Source organism: Falco biarmicus, chromosome Z (genome assembly GCF_023638135.1).
Source record: "Falco biarmicus isolate bFalBia1 chromosome Z, bFalBia1.pri, whole genome shotgun sequence".
Lineage (NCBI taxonomy): Eukaryota > Metazoa > Chordata > Aves > Falconiformes > Falconidae > Falco > Falco biarmicus.
This window is the reverse complement of record NC_079311.1, coordinates 64009842-64027081: the sequence shown is the minus strand read 5'-3', so window position 1 is coordinate 64027081 and position 17240 is coordinate 64009842. Positions and strand designations below refer to the sequence as shown.

General features: G+C 39.4%; 1 protein-coding gene across 2 annotated transcripts in view; it reads left to right on the top strand.

Moving 5' to 3' along the window:
• ZSWIM6 (zinc finger SWIM-type containing 6) overlaps positions 1-17240 on the top strand; it is a 112337-nt gene that overhangs the window by 74645 nt on the left and 20452 nt on the right. Inside the window, exons 5-8 of one of the 2 annotated variants that reach the window (XM_056324757.1) lie at positions 10859-11038; positions 12598-12774; positions 13074-13220; positions 16084-16230. In XM_056324757.1, coding sequence (XP_056180732.1) covers positions 10859-11038; positions 12598-12774; positions 13074-13220; positions 16084-16230 — 651 coding nt within the window. The remainder of the gene's footprint in view (positions 1-10858; positions 11039-12597; positions 12775-13073; positions 13221-16083; positions 16231-17240) is intronic. The other variant, XM_056324758.1, reaches the window with a different exon arrangement.

Here is a 17240-nt window from a genome sequence, read left to right as displayed (position 1 = left end):
ACCATACTGAAAACTGGAGGGTCTCATGCTTCATTGCTTATGTGGGTTGAGCTGGTAGGTGGTGGGAGAGGCAGAAATGTGTTCTCCATCTGTTACCTGTAGCAGTCTTATCATGTGCTGCCAATAAACATAACAAGTTTTGTTAAATTTTTAGTGACTCCTCTTCTTGTTTCATTGGTTTCATATTAATGTCACTTTCTTGACAGCACCTGTCTGCAGGTAGAGGAGGTGGACTCTCTGCCTGCAGCATCAAATAAGCAATATTTTAGATCAATCAAATTGATTTGTTTACCTCTGTCTAAGCAAAATTACAGGTGCCACAGTAAATCCCAAAAAGCCACAGTGCGACCTCCAGCCTCACTTCACTACTGCATCAGCTGCTGTACTTGCAATCTGAGCAGACCCTGTTGTTTCAGCCCTGAACTGCACTGCTGCTCTGACAGTATCAAAATATGTTGATTGTATACCATAGTTTCAATTGCAAACCCATTTGAATCATTTCAGGTAATTTACTTTAGAAGATGCACAGCAAATATCTGCTGTTGCCTGTTGAGCTGATATTTGAAGAAAAGGTCAATTAACATTTTTGTAGTCTAGAGGGAAAAGATGGACCATGCAATATTACTACAGCAGTAATCCATTAATATTCATCCATGAAAAACTAAGGAGAAGTTTCTTGGTCTTTACAAAAGTGAAAAGATTTCCTTAAAAAGCGGGGGAAATTTGACTTTGTGCTCCAGCTGAGGGATCATGATGACTGTGAGGCTCTGCTTTGGAATTAAACGTTGAGCACTGCCAGATGCCAGACATTGGGAAGAGGCTGAGGTTTGTCGGCAAATGGGATCTGCAAGTTAATTGGTGTTTTCTGCAGGCTTCTGGCTGTGAAATGAAATTGGAAGCCCTTTAGCCACATGGATAATACAGGACCTGAATACAAATGTCACATGTCACCATCAGGGCCCACTGTGAAACAATAGTGTTCCCACTCGAACACTACGCCATTACAGATCATTTAAATATGGGGATTACATTTAAACTAAAAGCCCCATTTGCCTTTTACTGCAATTTAAATGTCCTCTTAGCAAAAGCTAAGTGACAAATTAAATGAAAAAAAAGTGCCCACATTTTTAAAGCTGTAATGCAAAACAACCTTTTATTGCTTCTCATGTGCCACGAATGAATCATTATACTTGTCAACCCTAAACCAAGCCATAATTGGAGCAGCTACTGTTATCAAAGCGGGGCTGCTCTTGTGACAGCTTAATAAAGCTGAAACTGTTAAATTAAATCCCAGATGCTTAATCTGATGAAAGCAGTCAAGTAGAAGAATCTAAGACAAGTATCTACTGCTTGGTGTAGTGATAGAGCCCAGTAGCTTGTCAACATGTAGATTACAGGATCGGATATTTTTTTTTGTAAGTACAATTTTCAGTATTTTTATATCCTCTTGCCTTCATGGTGAAGAAACGTCACATAATTTGCATGTTTCAAAACAAACATTTCTAGTAATTTCCTCCATTTTGATATTTAAGAACTGTTTAAGGGGGAAGAGAGCTGTTTTAAGTTGAAGATTAGTTTCTTGTGGAGCAAAACTGTGATGGCTGTGTCATGGGGAGGAGGGTGTCTCCAAAAAGCTTGCAAGGCAGGGCAGTGGATAAAAATCTCTTACTTTATGATGTCAAGGAGAACTTAAAAAGTATTCTGCACTTCCAGCTGCATTTTAATGCATAAGCCTGTCCTGTCTACCTCAACTACTTGTTGGTCTCTAAAGCTTTTAAGTGTAGGAATCTTTCATGATATCACCATGAGCCTCATTCTTGGGATAAAGCTTTCCTGGGTGACATCCCTTAGAATCTTTTCTGTTATGCATACTAAATAGGTTGTTGTCATAAAAGTAGTTCTAGTAGTCTTAAGCAGTTTTTCACTAGCACTTTGCCCTGTTGTGGGCCACTTCTTAAATGTTGGAACAACCTGATGGTCTACTTTGAGTTCATGTTTGATGATATTTTGGCCACTTTCTGGATTAGAGTAATACATTTTTGTGTTAAAATTTAAAACTAAAATATCATTTTACAAGGTCGTGTCACGTAGAGCAATAGAACAATGTATTTTCTGAAGGACCATGCCTAAATTTTTATTAATAACACTATGCTCCTCATCTCTAGATCTTAATTCTAAATGTTGAGTTTAGGCAAGGTATCATTATAAATTAGTTAAGAAAGATGTAGTTGTCATTTTCCCAAACTAATGGGGGTGTTAAATCCTTTTTTTTATTTGAAAACCATTCTGAATTTTTCTGATAAAAGTTTATATTCATCTCTAGAAAATGCCAAGTTAGATTCTTTTAACCTTAATGAAATGAAGCTATTACTCGTCTATATTTCTATATCAGGCATTCATTCCCTTAGCAATTAGAGGCAAACTTGTATGAATGGGACATGCCAGCTGTTCTAAACAGCTTATCTCTGCTTAGTACTTAAGTGGAGGGGGGGAAAAAGGACAAAAGTAGCTAGGGTTGTTGCCAGTATGGCTCTAGAGAAATTCCTTCCTCATGCCAAATTTGATGAATACTTCAGAGCTGCCATGAAAAAGAATCCTAATTTTTGTGCTCTAATACCATTTTTCTGGAGCTGCGTACTTTGTGCAATCCCTATTTAGGATCAGCTGTGCAGTAGAAACATTCACATTTCCCTATATTTAATGGTATTTTTAAAATGGTACTGCGAGGCTCTTAAGTTTCAAATTTGGGTGCTCTTTGGCGCTTATATCCATATTGTCATGATTTCTTTGAGTATCCCACGTTCTAATTGCATCATGTTCTGCCTTAAAGCTAAGGAGAGTACCCATGCCCTGCACCTGTAGAAAATAGTTAACTTCAAATTTCTAAGTTTAGATCAATTGATTGCACAGAGTACATTTTTGGCCTTGGAAGTGAAAGCTGTAGAAGACCTTTGTTTTAAAGGAGGTGTAATGCGCCATGCTTTGCACCATTTCCCTTGGTCTTTCATCATGGGCCTTGTAGATAGTGCTGGCTTACAACTGAAGATACAATATGTGTGTCATATCTAGTAGTCTGTCTTTGCTTAATTGATAATCTTTCTCTCTTTAGTTTTGTTTAGTCTTAGCTGCTGTGGTGTGGTTGCCATACAGGTATAAAACATGTCTGCATTCAGTTCATGCACTTAAGGTACATCTGCCCTTTCACAGAATGAGCTGTTAATGCATGTCAGTGTATTTGAATGATTTGTGCTATTGGAGGCACTAAATTAACAGTGCTGGTGAGTTAGCATCACAAGACAGTTTTGCTGCTCTAAGTTATGGATGACAACTTAAAGAAATTGCTGTCATGGCCCTGGAGTGTCTTGGCTGTTGCTGTCACCTTCATTTCCCCTGTGAATGAATCCAGGCTTCATTACATTCCGTTTCTGCAAAGGTGGGTTCTGACAATCTTCTCCGAGGAAGATTTCCTTCCTCTTTCATTATTGGCATGTGCTATAATGGTATATGAAATGAGGGTATATGAGGCCAGAGTATGACAGTAAGTGGGAGCTATTTTCAAAGAGGGTATTCTTTCCTGTGTCATTTATCAGATTTGAGGAATAGTGATGAAAATAATTAACTTCAGTTTGTAAACGTAGCTTGAGGGGCTTATTTTTAATGCCATAGAGAAAGTTTGGGTTTCCATTTAGTCCAGTTGGATGGAAAGTACTTCTACTACAACAGGAGCCAAGTTTCTTAAAGTATCTACGTTAAAATAGTTTTTGATGTTTTTATTCCTAAGATGTTAGTCTGATTTACTTATAAATGTCCTAAAAAATTGTTCTGTATTGGATCTGGTACAGGAATCACTGCAGCCCTTAATTGTGGAATCATGACTGCCAAGATTACGGCAGAGTTTTACTGTAAGCCCAAGCTGGTACTTTGCATTATTTTTTTCCTTCTTCTCACTCTTTATTTTTAATATTTTTAATTCAGTAACATTAAGCTGCAATTTAATTTTCCAGCACCACTTTCAGTAAACACCAAAGCTAGAGAGAAGTAATAGATTTCTGGAGAAGAATTACTGAATCTTCACTGACTTCTCAGAGTTTTACTAGTCAGCAATCTAGCCTTGTGATATTTTGCAGTTTTCTGTCTTGAATGGATATTGAAAAAATAATTTAAAAAATGGAAATGTAAAGTGAGAGGTGCAGGAATCTTGAGTCTGCTTGGGTCTGACAAAGCAAGACAAAGGAAATCCTTCAGAATTTTAAGATACCTACGTAGACTTAAAAATGGATGGGGAAGAAATTTCTGCCAAGCAAACAGAAGACACCTGACAGTTGTAGATGGATCTGGACAAATTCAACTAGAAAACTACAAATAAGCTTAGAATTTAGAGTTGTGGTAGCCAGACAATAGATCAGCTAACCAGGAGCTGTTAGGTTCTTGTATTAGAAATACTAATTAAAATATTGTGAATATTGTTCTTGTGAAAATTCAACAATCGCTTTTGGACTGGAAGATAAAAGTAACTCCAGAAATCTTGGAGTAGAAAGGATTTGAGACTAGACAATCAGTGTGTTCTTCTGGCCAGTTACAGTGGGTTATTTGCATTTTGTGAGCATAGTTGTGGCAATCATACTTTTTCTGAACGTCCCACTGTGCAAGCAAGTATTTGCGCTTGCTCCACTTTTTTAAAAAAATGAGTGGTATTTCCATCTCTTTCTTTTTTTTTTATTAATACATTGTTTTGTTTGATGAACTTCTCAAACTACAGTTTTGCATCCTCCTAGAAAAATGTACTCTGAGAGGAACTCATTCATCTCAGTGGTAATTTTATATAGAGGTGGGTTATTGTATTTATAGTTAGTAGTCAAATTTAGCAATTTTCAGAAGAAAAATTAAGTCCTTGAAAGTAGACTGTGACTGCTGAGAGTGTATTACCAGTTAAAAATTTGATAAAATATCTGATCTCTATTATGGGCAGGAGCAGACTTCGTGTTCACTACCTAGCTGTAAATATTACCTGCTACTTAAAATTGTGAAGCACCTTATTCAGATAGTCATAAAATAGTATTTTTGTACTATTTGTGCTGGTATTAACAGTTGCTTTTACCTTCAGTTGATTATGAAGAAATGAATAGTTTTGTGAATATTGGGGAAGTTAATCAGGGAGATTAATTTGCATATGCTTTATACTTCTGGCTTTGTAGTGGAAAGGCATAGCCCATGTCTTGTTACAATGGTTAGGTTACAGGGTACTTTAGGTGTACAGAGGGGCATCTAATGGATATATGACAGCCTAAGTGCTATTTTAGGGAGATTGTAGGTACTGTACCTTTCAAGCAAATTTCTGTTCTTACGTGAAGCCTTTTGGGCAAACTGGCAGAACATCTGCAAAGATGCAGCAGTTTTTAAAACAAACTCAAAGCATAGTCCAGCACAACAGGCTCATGCAAAATGACAGAAGTACTTGGTTAGTTCCTTTTTCCATTGTGCTAAAAGTTGAAAATATAGGAAGGCGGGAGCAGGAGTTTTTCATTACTTGACACAGAGATCAGAGCATGTCGCTGATGATGGCTTCAAATGGAATCTCAATATGTAAATACTCATTTCCTTTCAGCCAAATACACATGCGCCTTTAACCCTTGGAGCAGCAGCATGCAGCAAGAGAGAAAGGGAAGCTTAAGGAATTAGGTATTTTTTTTGTCCCTGAGTTACACCTCCACTCCTTCTAATGCACATTTGGAGTTTAGTGTGCAGAAGGGCAATGATTCCCTCTTGCCATCAATGCTGCAGGTAATCTATTGCATTAATCAGCCAGCTAGTGTGAAATGCATGGGGAGTGATTATACTATCATACACAATACAATCAGCATGAAGCACTTGTCAAGACCAATACATCAAAGTTTAATTCAGTAATAGAATGAATTAGAGCAAAATGAAACATTCTGTTCTCCAAGAAACACAGCACCCATAGAAAGACCTTTATTCTGAAGGCTGCAGAAAGAAATCTGAATGCATTAAGGAATTGTTTTTATGAATAGAATTGCAACCTGGATCCAGCTGAATGCTGGGAGTACTTTTCCTTGGGGTTCTTATCAGGGAGAGAACAGCGCTGAAGTGTTTCGCCTATCTTCACTATTCCATAAAATTAACTGTTTAATTGGAGCATTCTCCAATGGGACTTCTGATTATGCTTTGTTCTGATGGAGATCTGTCCATGCCTGAAGGAGGGAAGTGGCTTTACCACTCATCCTGAAAGCACTTGTCCTTCTCATTTAAAAGCAATAAATCCCATACACTGCCGCCTTTGAGGTTTCAGAGTGGCTGTCCCGGTGAAAGTGCATATGTGTTTAAAAGCCAGATGTAAACCACTTTAAAATCTTCTGCTGACACTTCTGCTTTTTAAAGGGGTCATAGGTTCTGTCTCCTAGTATTGTTTCTATTCTGGCACTTCCAATGCTGGAGAATGATGCCTTTGTGATAGAACTGATCAGACTCAAATGGGGCACAGTGGCAAGTGTGCGGCAAGTGCTGAAGCTGATTTGTCTGTTGCACAAAGGGAATGATCTTGATTACCTGGCTCCATTTTGTTTGAAATTATCAGATGCTGCTAACATTTGTTATGTGGTAGTTATGGGGGTTTATTTTTTAAGAAAGAGATGTGCATTAATAGGAAGGGCAAATAAATGTCACTGTAGATGTGCATCTGTTTCTTGCATATTTTAATTCTGTAAATGAATGGATTGATCTTAAGTGTGTTAAGTGTAAAATTCCAAAGCAAAGGCCAAGTCTCAGCCATTGATTACACAGGTATTGTAAATGAGGAAATGCTGACCCAAGCTCTAGCTACACAGCAGCCCTGAGAAGGTAGCATAGTATTTCTGGGAAAAGCAATTTATTGGGAAGACTGTAATAAAACAGTCAAACAGACTTGTGTGCTGGATCTTCAATTGTGGTCAGTATCCTAGCCCCATATTAAATCAGTTTCCATCACCACCTTCCTGTTTATTGGGGCAAGAGTAAAATATGAGGGGTTTATGAAAACGGAGCAATACTTAATCTCTCGGCAGAGTTTGCATACAGGCCTTGCGTTTCCTTTGGCTTCGTGAATACATGTATATACAGGATGTGTAATTATTACAACATCTACTTTTACTGTGACTGAATACTTCTTAATGTTTTTCAGTTTGCATTTTTAAATCCTAATAATTGTAAAGGCATGCTGTCCCTTTCTCCCCCATGAATTCAAAGGTATGGATGTCTACTGAGAAACACAGAAGTACTGATGTTCCCATGTATGCACAAGGAAGGCATGCACTGTGTAAAACAGTAATGTAACCTGTTCTTTTTTAGGGTGTGAGGCATGCTTAAGACGAACAACAGCCATGCATTTTCAAAAGGAGGGCTGTCAGAAGTCTGTTTTGGCAAAGCTGGCTTTTTTGAGGTCAAGAAGGATCAGTATTGAATCAAAATAGGCAATTCCTCATTGGAATATGACAGTTTTGATATTTGTTCCCTTGTGAAATTAATATTAAATTGTAGGTGCAGCATGTCTTATTTTCCAATTATCTTCTGGGAAAAAGATTTTGTATATTTGGTTGTGACCATTTTACCACTTTGCTGTGAGGAGTTTTACATTGGAAAGACATAGTCAAGGGATTCAAAGCAGAATTTTACTTTTTGTTCAGTACCATGTAGTTTGTGGGCGGAAGATGTGTCAGCCTGGTGAGAATAAGTATGAAAAGGTACCTGGTGCCTGGGGAAAGGGAGGCAGGAAGAAGGGTGAGATGTGTTAGAGAAAAACAGAGTATGTGAACGCAAACGCATTCTCTGGTGGATTTGGGTGGGGATGTGTGTGTGTTTTCGGGTTTTGTCTTTTTCATTTAATGATACATTTGTTCGTATTGCAGGTGGCATTGGTGACATCATTAAATCTAGTCAAACAGGTAAACTTGAGAATGCCAGGAATGTTATTTTGGGAAACTTCTTTTTAACTATACACTTTCTCCAGCAGCAGTTTCCAGGCTGAAGTCACTGGAAATTAATTAAGATACCATCCCCTCAAATTACAAGTAGCGGCTCTTCATTTTTCTGTAAGCCTTATCTGTAGTAGAGGGTAAGTGTGATCAGCAGTTCCCTGTACGGGAGCTATTAGGCAGAAAAGGAGAATCTCTTATTTGAGGCCAGTGTAAGCCTTCAGGTTGGTGGTGGCATTTAAGGGTGAGCTCAGGGGGGCTTCCACTGAGCAGCATCAGAATGAAATAGCAATAATATCCTCCAGGCTCCTTCCAGTTGTCATGTGGTAAAAATCTGGGCCAAGTGGATGTTTTCCTCAGACGTTTCAGTGCTAGGACAGGAGGAGAACCAGGGAATTGAAAGATCCAGAATGGAGCAGATGTCGGGGGAGGGGAAAGGCATTTAGAGAGCAGGAGGAGGAAGAAATATGAACACAGGCAAATGCACAATGCGGGGGGGCGGGGGAGGAAGAAACACGCACACAAAAACCCCAAGCAAAAAAGCCTAGAAACCCAAATAGGCTGAAGAGTGCAGGGTTATTGGCACTATGCATCCTTTCCCAGATGGTAGCCTTTGTAGCACTGCAGGAGCTGAGCCTGAGGCTCTTTCTGTTCCCTTCTCTTCTCATGGGGAGTTTTGCCTCTCTCTCCTCCTCCTGCAGGGAATCGGGCAGCCGTGAAAGCTGGCCGAGGTCTAGATGTGTGTGCAGCTCACCCTGGAGTCACTGGGAGCAGGGTGCCGTTGGGCTCTGTTGAAATTTTAAGTGGTTTGTATGGGGTTTGGTGGAAGTACACTTGTTCTTGCGCTTAATTTCCATAAAAATAGCCTGGGTTTCTCAGTCAGTCACTGCTAACAATGTATTTATGTGTGACGTAGCTTCTTTCTAAGGGAGTTGAAAACTTTGGTGTATCATTTCCCTCTCCGGCCGCCTAGATGTGCTGTGTACATAGTGGAGGCCCTTTGATGAGGGCTAGTGAATTCCTTTGCCCCTGGTGGTGTTTCTGAAATGCGGAAAATGAAAAGACCACTCACTTTGTAGGGACGTGGTGCAATCAGTAGTGTGTGTTCCGCCTTGCTGGATGATGGAAAGGAAATACTTATCAAATGTGGTTCAGGTCCGCTTTGCTTTTGCTTAAGTCTGAAAACACTGGCGATCTGGTTATGAAGTATTAAATGGTTTTTTTGTTGTTGTAGATGTTGGAGAGGTACAGTGTCTCCCTAAGGAGTCTCCCAAGTGATACTTGATTTTGAAAATAAAAAAGCCAGCAGAAGCTAACTTCTCCAAGGCTTTCCAATATGCCCCATCTTCTGTTTTATTTTGCAGACTGCAAGAAATGTAGTTGTTTTTCTTGGGCAGTGCTGAATACGTTGATAATTAATAACAAGAACCAGTTGTAACTTGACTCTCTTTGGAGAGTGAAGTGTGTTGACAAGTGTGTCTAAAGAAAGTCATATGATTTGATTTCTTTAAAAAGAAGTTTTTAAAAATAGTATTGGCCTTGTTCACACCCATGGTTAGTTTCAGGCACTTAAACAAACAAACAAAAAAACGAAAAGATAAACACTTGCTGTACTGTATTTAACTACTTTGCAGTAATAATCCACAGTAGTGTAGTCTCTCTGGTGTTCTGAACTGCACCATATCATATTTTATTGTGGTTTTCAGGTTTTTTTTGATATTACTTCCCTGTTCCATGTTGTTCTGAATACCAGCGGACTGGGAACCTTAAGGATCAAGCTGTGTTTTCACTGGCTCCTGTGCTGTGGCATACCGCATGCCGAGTTACTTTAGGAATGAATGTAATGTGGTGGCCTGTGCTCTGGGTATCCATTTTGCATTCTTAGTTAGCAACGGAATACTTGAGTGTGAGAATTTTATTATCCTAGAAGAACCAGCTGCATTTTTATTCTTTTTTTTTTTTTTTAGCCTGTCATGAAGATTGCATCATTCAAGCGTATTCTCTGAACCTCGTGCAGTGTATAAGGCACGCTCTTAATGAGCAGATGAACTGTTGCTAAACAGTATTTTCAGATGTCTTCATACTTCTGTCAGAGTTCACACTGATGAAAAGACAGCTGATCTAGAGAAAAATATTTCCATTTGAAAATTGCTGCTAGACACCCTGATGTATTAATGTCTGCTCTGCTATATAGTCTCAGGGAGCAGGTTCCAAAGTGAGAGTATGTGTGAAATGTCAGTGTAAATTGTCTTTCCCTTTGAGATCCATAAACAGAAATTGTAAAACAAATTTTCTAGTGTAACCACATTACTGAAGTAATTGCAGTGAAAATACCTTACTTAGACTGCACAAAACCAGTATTTGCTGGATTTCTGAGACGCAGATGTATCTGGGAATGATCAGCAGTACTTCTGCAGGGTTCTGAGTGTGGAGGTATATGTTTACAAAATACATGTCTTACTAATGTAATTCTTCTGGTTTCTGTGGTGTGAAACTGGAAGATACATAGTTCTTGTTTGTAGAAAACAAGATCTGCTTCTGGTACAAAAATAAGAAACACTGGAGTAATTTCCTGCTGTAACTTGATGTGAATTTTTGTTCGCTTTTGACTGATGAGCTACACATTGTGAACACTGTATTTTCTAATGCAAAAGACCTCTTAATGCCTTTTAATTGAGAAAGTTGGCTTGGTACCGTCTTTCAACTGCTTCAAATGGGCCACTCTGGCTCCAAGATCCTGCATCAGGAATTCAGTCTGATGTCAGGTGTAGCTAGGAAGCAAGCAGTGTAGCCTTTTAGGGGAGAAAAAGTGTTACAGTACAGAAGTTTGCAATTAGTCATTGGCTGCTGCATTTTTAATAGAATACATAATTTAGCAATTTTTTTAAAATCAGGTGCTCTGTGGATGTGTATAGTCTTAAATCCCCACTGCAAGTTGGAGCAGAAGTCCAGTTGGCTAAAACAGCTGAAAAAATGGAACAGTGTGGATGTTTGTCCCTGGGAAGATGGAAACCATGGAAACGAGCTGCCCAATTTAACCAATGCTTTGCCTCAGGGTGCAAATGCTAACCAAGGTGAGCCTAAACATATGCACTGATTGCAACATATAACATAACCTCTATATTATATACTCTAGCCTTGCGGAATTCAGCATTCTTTCCTGGGACAAGTAACTTTCTTGTTGAGGGTAGACGAGCCAAAATTATTTTAACTAATACTATCTTTGCAGTAAGGGTAAATAGGTGTTTTTTTGTGCTGGGGCTGCAGTGTTTTCAAAGCAAGTATTTGTGTTTAGATCTTACAACTTTTCACTTGGTGCTTCTACGTACGTGTTGCATGAAAACTGAATGTCCTTGAAGTATGTCATATAAAGGGCTGTTGTTTCTTTGCTGGGCTATAATCTTGTATTCCTTCTGGTGTTGTTTTTTTTTATTCTGTTTGCAGTTATAAAGCCTTTGATGCTTATTTAAAGAGAGATCTGTGGCAACTGCATTAAACTTGTGTGTGAAAAACTAAAGCAGCTGTCTGTGATATGCTCTGTATGTGCAGTCTGCATTGCCAGGTGTGTGTGGGGTGCAGACGCAAGACTGCTGTCTTGGAGGAGGTGTTTTTTCTTATTTGATATCATGCTTTCTAATCTAAAATGTGATTATCAAACCTGACAGAAGCCTTGTCCAGTCCTCTTCAAGGAAAGATGGCTACTGGGGAAGATGCAGGGTATTTACCTGGGAAGATAACCTCATAATCCTCAAAAACCCTCAGTATTTTGATACGTATTTCATATGATTATGATAAGATTAAAAAGTAAATGCTTGGGAGGTGGCAGATTCGGACTTAAATGTTTTTTTCTTGTTTCTTTTCTTGAAAGATTACCTCTGAAAGAAGTAGACTTGGTTCATTTTTAAATCTTGCAACTAGCTGGGAACAGAAGTTCTTCCAGCATACAGATCCCTAAAGAGGTGTTTTGCTTTCTGTTATCCCATGATGTTCAGCCCAACCTGGGCAGGCTAGTGGTAACTGACACTGCATCTCAACGTTCATAGACACAGTGCCATGTGGAGGGTTGCCATACGTATATATCCAGTAAGGATTATGTCCAGCCCATGGCCTCAGTATCTCACTTTATGGCATTTTTATGTTTATGACAAAAAAAATTTACACAATTCCTCAAAAGTTAATGTCACTTCTCAAAGAGAACAGCTAAAAATCTTTCATGCGATGTTTATCCATCCCTTATCCTGGTAGCTCTTGGTCTGAGGAGGGGAGAAGCTGGGGGTGCTTGAGTAGCTGCATGCCATATACTTTCTGGTATGTTTTTAGAGGAGTCCATATGTGCTGTTGAATGTCTTTCATCTCTAGCTGTTCCCTCTGCAATGTCCTCTTTGGCACCAGTCAGGCTGGTTTGTAGGTATCCCTCTGAACGCAAAGCGAATGGTACGCACCTGGTGTGAGCTGGTGGGTACTAGCAGGATGTGACATGTCATCTGCGGGCTGCTCGGTGCAGAGGGGGGCAGAGCAGCCTGCTGTCGGTCGGGGCTGGTGAATAGGCAGAAGACAAGAGTACTGTGAATGACTGATTCACATATGAATGAGTAAAAGCTGATGCAGTTTTCTGTACTTGTGAAAATGACAGATTCATCAAACAGGCCACATCGGACGGTGTTCACTCGAGCCATTGAGGCGTGCGATCTGCACTGGCAGGACAGCCACTTACAGCACATTATCAGCAGTGACCTGTACACCAACTACTGTTACCATGACGACACTGAAAACTTGCTCTTTGACTCTCAGGGGTGGCCCCTCTGGCATGGTAAGTGGCTAAACCGGAAAGACGTTTCCATGACTCGCTGCTTTGTTCAATTTCTATGGCTTTATTTTTGGGGGGATGGTGGGGTGATGAATGAAAAGCCTGGCAAAAGGAACAGAAGCTCCCTTGAGATGCTGGCTCAGAAGTAAGCCTTTAAGTCTCTTGTGTAGTTTTAAAAACAAAAACGAAAACAACAACAAAAAACCCCCACCAAACAAAAAAGGCCTTTTGAGTAACCTAGCAAAACAGGCCATTGCAGACACGGAAGCATTGCTATTCCTCAATTATTTTCTCCATTTTAGAACATGTTCCTACAGCCTGTGCGAGGGTGGATGCATTACGATCTCATGGATACCCACGAGAAGCACTGAGGCTAGCGATAGCCATTGTTAATACACTAAGAAGGCAGCAGCAGAAGCAGCTGGAAATGTTCCGGGCTCAGAAGAAAGGTAAATGTGGGGAAGAGAGAAGGGCGAAGGATGAGCAAGGTGACAACACTGGACTGGAACTTTGTGGTGTTCAACCAGTTTTGAAACTAAAGCAGAAGAGGTGACTTAACTCTTCAGCCCAAACAATCATAGTGGTGATGTCCTGTTCTGGATGTCAGAGGTTTTGTGTAAGCTGGGTTGTGTGCTGTGCAGGGCAAGGGCTCTGTTCCACCTTCCGTAACAGCTCTGGCACGATGGGGCCTTTATCCAGTCAGGATTTTTGGTTACACAGCAGATACCCTGTGTAATTTAGGGGATTTTAAACAGAGCTTTGCATTTGGTGTGTCAGGTGTGTTAAGATTATTTTTTTTGACACACAATTCAGCTTAAGTGTGTATTTCTAAGGTTGAAGCATAAAGTTGACATTGAGGCTAACAATAAGGCAAAGTCTGCACTACAGAAATTCATCAGATTTAGCAGCTTGTTCCAGAAGAGTCTCTTAAAATGCCTAAAATTTTGAATAGAGGTGGATTGGTTGTTGGTTTTTTGAGTGGATTTGGGGGGGGGGGGGTTAATACTTTTTTTTTTTTATAAAACCAGAATTACTTTCACAGCTGCTACAAGAAACCCTTCATTCAAATTTTATTTTAGATCCTCTTTGATGCTCTTAACTATGTTTATCCTCATGCGTTGTAGGCAGAAATACCAGTGTGAAGTCATGTGTAAATTTTTCAAGTGTGTGTGCAGATGTTTTCCCAGAAATGAGCATTTAGAAGACAAGGTAGATAATTGACTCAAAAAAAAAAAAAAAAAGACCTAAGAGTTCCTGTGTGCCTCCATATTTTTTTCCCCCCACAGTACCCAAGGAAGTAGGGGTTTTTGAGCACTATTATGGATCCTGGATTTGAAAAAAACTTAAAAGCACTTTTTATTATTACTTGGTAGAATCTTTACTTAACAAGTGGTCCTTAAAAGCATTGCAACTTCTCTAGCTTCTCAGTCCTGGGGGTTAAGAAAGGAGGGCCTGTGTCAATGTGTGTGCGCGTGTGTGTACGTACCACTGGCAAGTGTGAAGGGTCTGCTGTGAATAGGCTGGTCATGGTAGTACTCCTTTTCATTCCCAGTTGCTAATGCAGTAGCTAGACATTCAATACTTTTGTTAAGTTCTTTTTCCCTTTGAGCAGTTTCTATAGCTGTCAACTAATATTATGATATCTTAAATAAAAAATGGAGTTTATGAAAAGCAATCCATCTGATCCCGAAACAGAGGTTTGTCATTTCTGTGTTGTCACTCCCTGGCTTTTGTTTTTTGTTTGGGTTTTTTTTTTTTTCCGTCATATGTGTGGAATTATTGAAATACCTCTTTGAATACTGAAAAATGTGCTGTCTTCTCTATAAGCAGATGAATTCTGCAGCTACAGACTAGCTTTAGATTTTAGTTCATCAAACACCACAGGCTTCTACTTAGCTTATCATATGACTGTTCTGATGTCCATGGAATCACTTGTGTGATTTAAATTTAAATGTCTGTGACTGGAGGACTGAAGCCTTTTTTTGGTATGACAGGAGTGAAGCTCATAAGTAAGCACAGTAGAATATATGGAACATAAGTGAGTCAGTAAGAAGTCACTGTGATTAATCCTTTTTGGTATTATTACTTGCTTCTGCCTGTTGTCTTTAGTACTTGCTATTTTTTAGTAAGACCATGATTTACTTGTTTTTTGTATTATGTACTAGTGGATTCTTTGGGGGGAAAAATACTAAACAAAACCCAAAAACCCAACACCCTCCTCCATTGTGACTGTTTCATTTTGTAGCCCTACACACTTAAATGGGCAAGAATCAGGATTTAAAAGCTCCGTGATGGTACATATTGTTACTTAGGAAGATGGCACTTCATGAACAAGAGAGAGCAGAGGCAGGTAGAAGTTGGGGAGTAACAGACAGAAACAGAGCATGTATAATGGGTTGTACACAGTTTTTAAATGGTGACCCATAATGTGTCTGATCTCTCATAGTCCAGTCATGTATGTGTCTAAGAGGGAAAAAGTTGGGAGTTGGAGTCAAAGGGGAGCTGTTGCTATAAGGTTCTTGGCGGGAGGGGGGGGGGAGGGCACAGAAATTTGGGGAATCTCAAACATCTATTACCACAACACACTTCCTTCAATTCACTGTGCTAAACAATTTTTTCATGTTCTAACTGAATGATGGGTAAGGGCTACAAAAACAAAAGTCTCTGTGAAGATACTGAACTGAAATTTTAGAATGACAAAAAAAAAATGCAATTGATCCACTTAAAGGACAATCTTTTCTTGTATACCTCATTTAAACATTTTATTATTCTTTTTTTTTAAGGAAGCTGTCATCCTGAGTTTATTACATCAATAAATATTTAGATGCAAGATAAGCTCATATTTTATTTATGGAATTGGAACATACTTTAGAATATTTTCATTTATTTCAGTGCCATCAGGTTAACCTGAAATGTAAAAATGATGCTGTGTCTGGGTGAGGAAACTGTGGTGAATGTTTTACCAAAAAAAGTCTTTGCTGTAATTTTTCAGGAGATGTTTTCAGAAGAGTTGCTGGTATCAAGTAAGAGATTTCAAAAGACACTGCAGCTGAAATTTTTGACCCGTGATTCACTTGGCTAGTACTTAACGTGTTTGGCCTTTGTTCTTTTTGGTTTTTTCCCTCTTTTAACATATTTACAAACAGCAGTGAATTCACCCTGAAAGATTCTGTTTTCTTCTTCTAAGCAGAAGTTACTGGGAATACTTTGAATTCTGTACTGAGCATTTTAATTAGTTTTAATTTTATAATTGTTTTGTATGGCTAACATACACTCTTTCCCTCCCTCCTCCCTCCGTCTTTTCTGTCACAGAACTTCTCCATAGGGGAGTAACCTCAATAACTAATCTTGAAGGTTGGGTGGGACACCCTTTGGACCCCATTGGCACCCTTTTCAGTAGCCTCATGGAAGCCTGCAGGGTGGATGATGAGAGCTTCCATGGATTCTCAGACTTCACGGGTAAGACCAAGCAAAGGGAGCAGTCTTCCATGTGTTTGTTTACCAGAGGCATTTTTCTATCTTGCCTTTCTGAGCCAGCTTCAAAGCCAGTGTTTTTATAATATAAGAACTCACATGTACATTCCTTAAGAGAACAGAAGGGAGAGAAAATGTTTAAAGTAAAATACGAAAGCACTAAAAAAAAATACCAGTTACTCATTCTTGAAGACAATTCTGTATTTTCATACTTGAAATAAAACTAAGACTTTATAGCAGCAGCCCTCTCTACATATGTTGCTGTGTTCTCTCTCCGAGAAATTGCAGAAAATCACAGGATCACAGAATTGATGCAATTGGAAGACACCTCTGGAGATAATCTAGTACATGTATTCTTACTCAGAGCTGGGTGGCATAGAGCAGATTGCCCAGGACTGTCCAGATGGGTTTTGAATAACTCCAAGAAAGAACCCTGTACAGCCTCTTTGGGCAACCTCTTGCAGTGTTCAGCAGGCCTCACAATAGAAAAGTGTTTTCTTATGCTCAGATGGAATTTCCTGTATTTCAGTTTGTGCCCATTGCCTCTTGTCCTGTCACAGGATACCACTGAGAAGAGTCTGGCACTGTCTTCTTTACATTCCCCCATCAGATATTTATACATTTTGGTAAGATCCTCCTGAGCCTTCTCTTTTCCAGGCTGAATAATCCCACCTGTCATCTCACTCTTGTTATGTGAGAGATGCTGCATTTTTTTAATCAACTTTGTGGCCCTGCATTAGATCTGCTCCAGTATGTTCATGTGCTGGGGAGCCCACAGCTGCACATGGTGCTCCAGGTGTGGGCTCACCAGTGCTGAGGAGAGGGAAAGGATCACCTCCCTCAGCCTGCTGGCAGCCTTCCCCCAAATGCAGCCCAGGACGTTACTGGACTTACAAGTGTACATAGTGTACTTCAAATTGATGACAGAACACTTAAAATTGATCACGTATATGATCTATAATGATACAAGTTGCAGTGTTGCGGTATTGCTACGT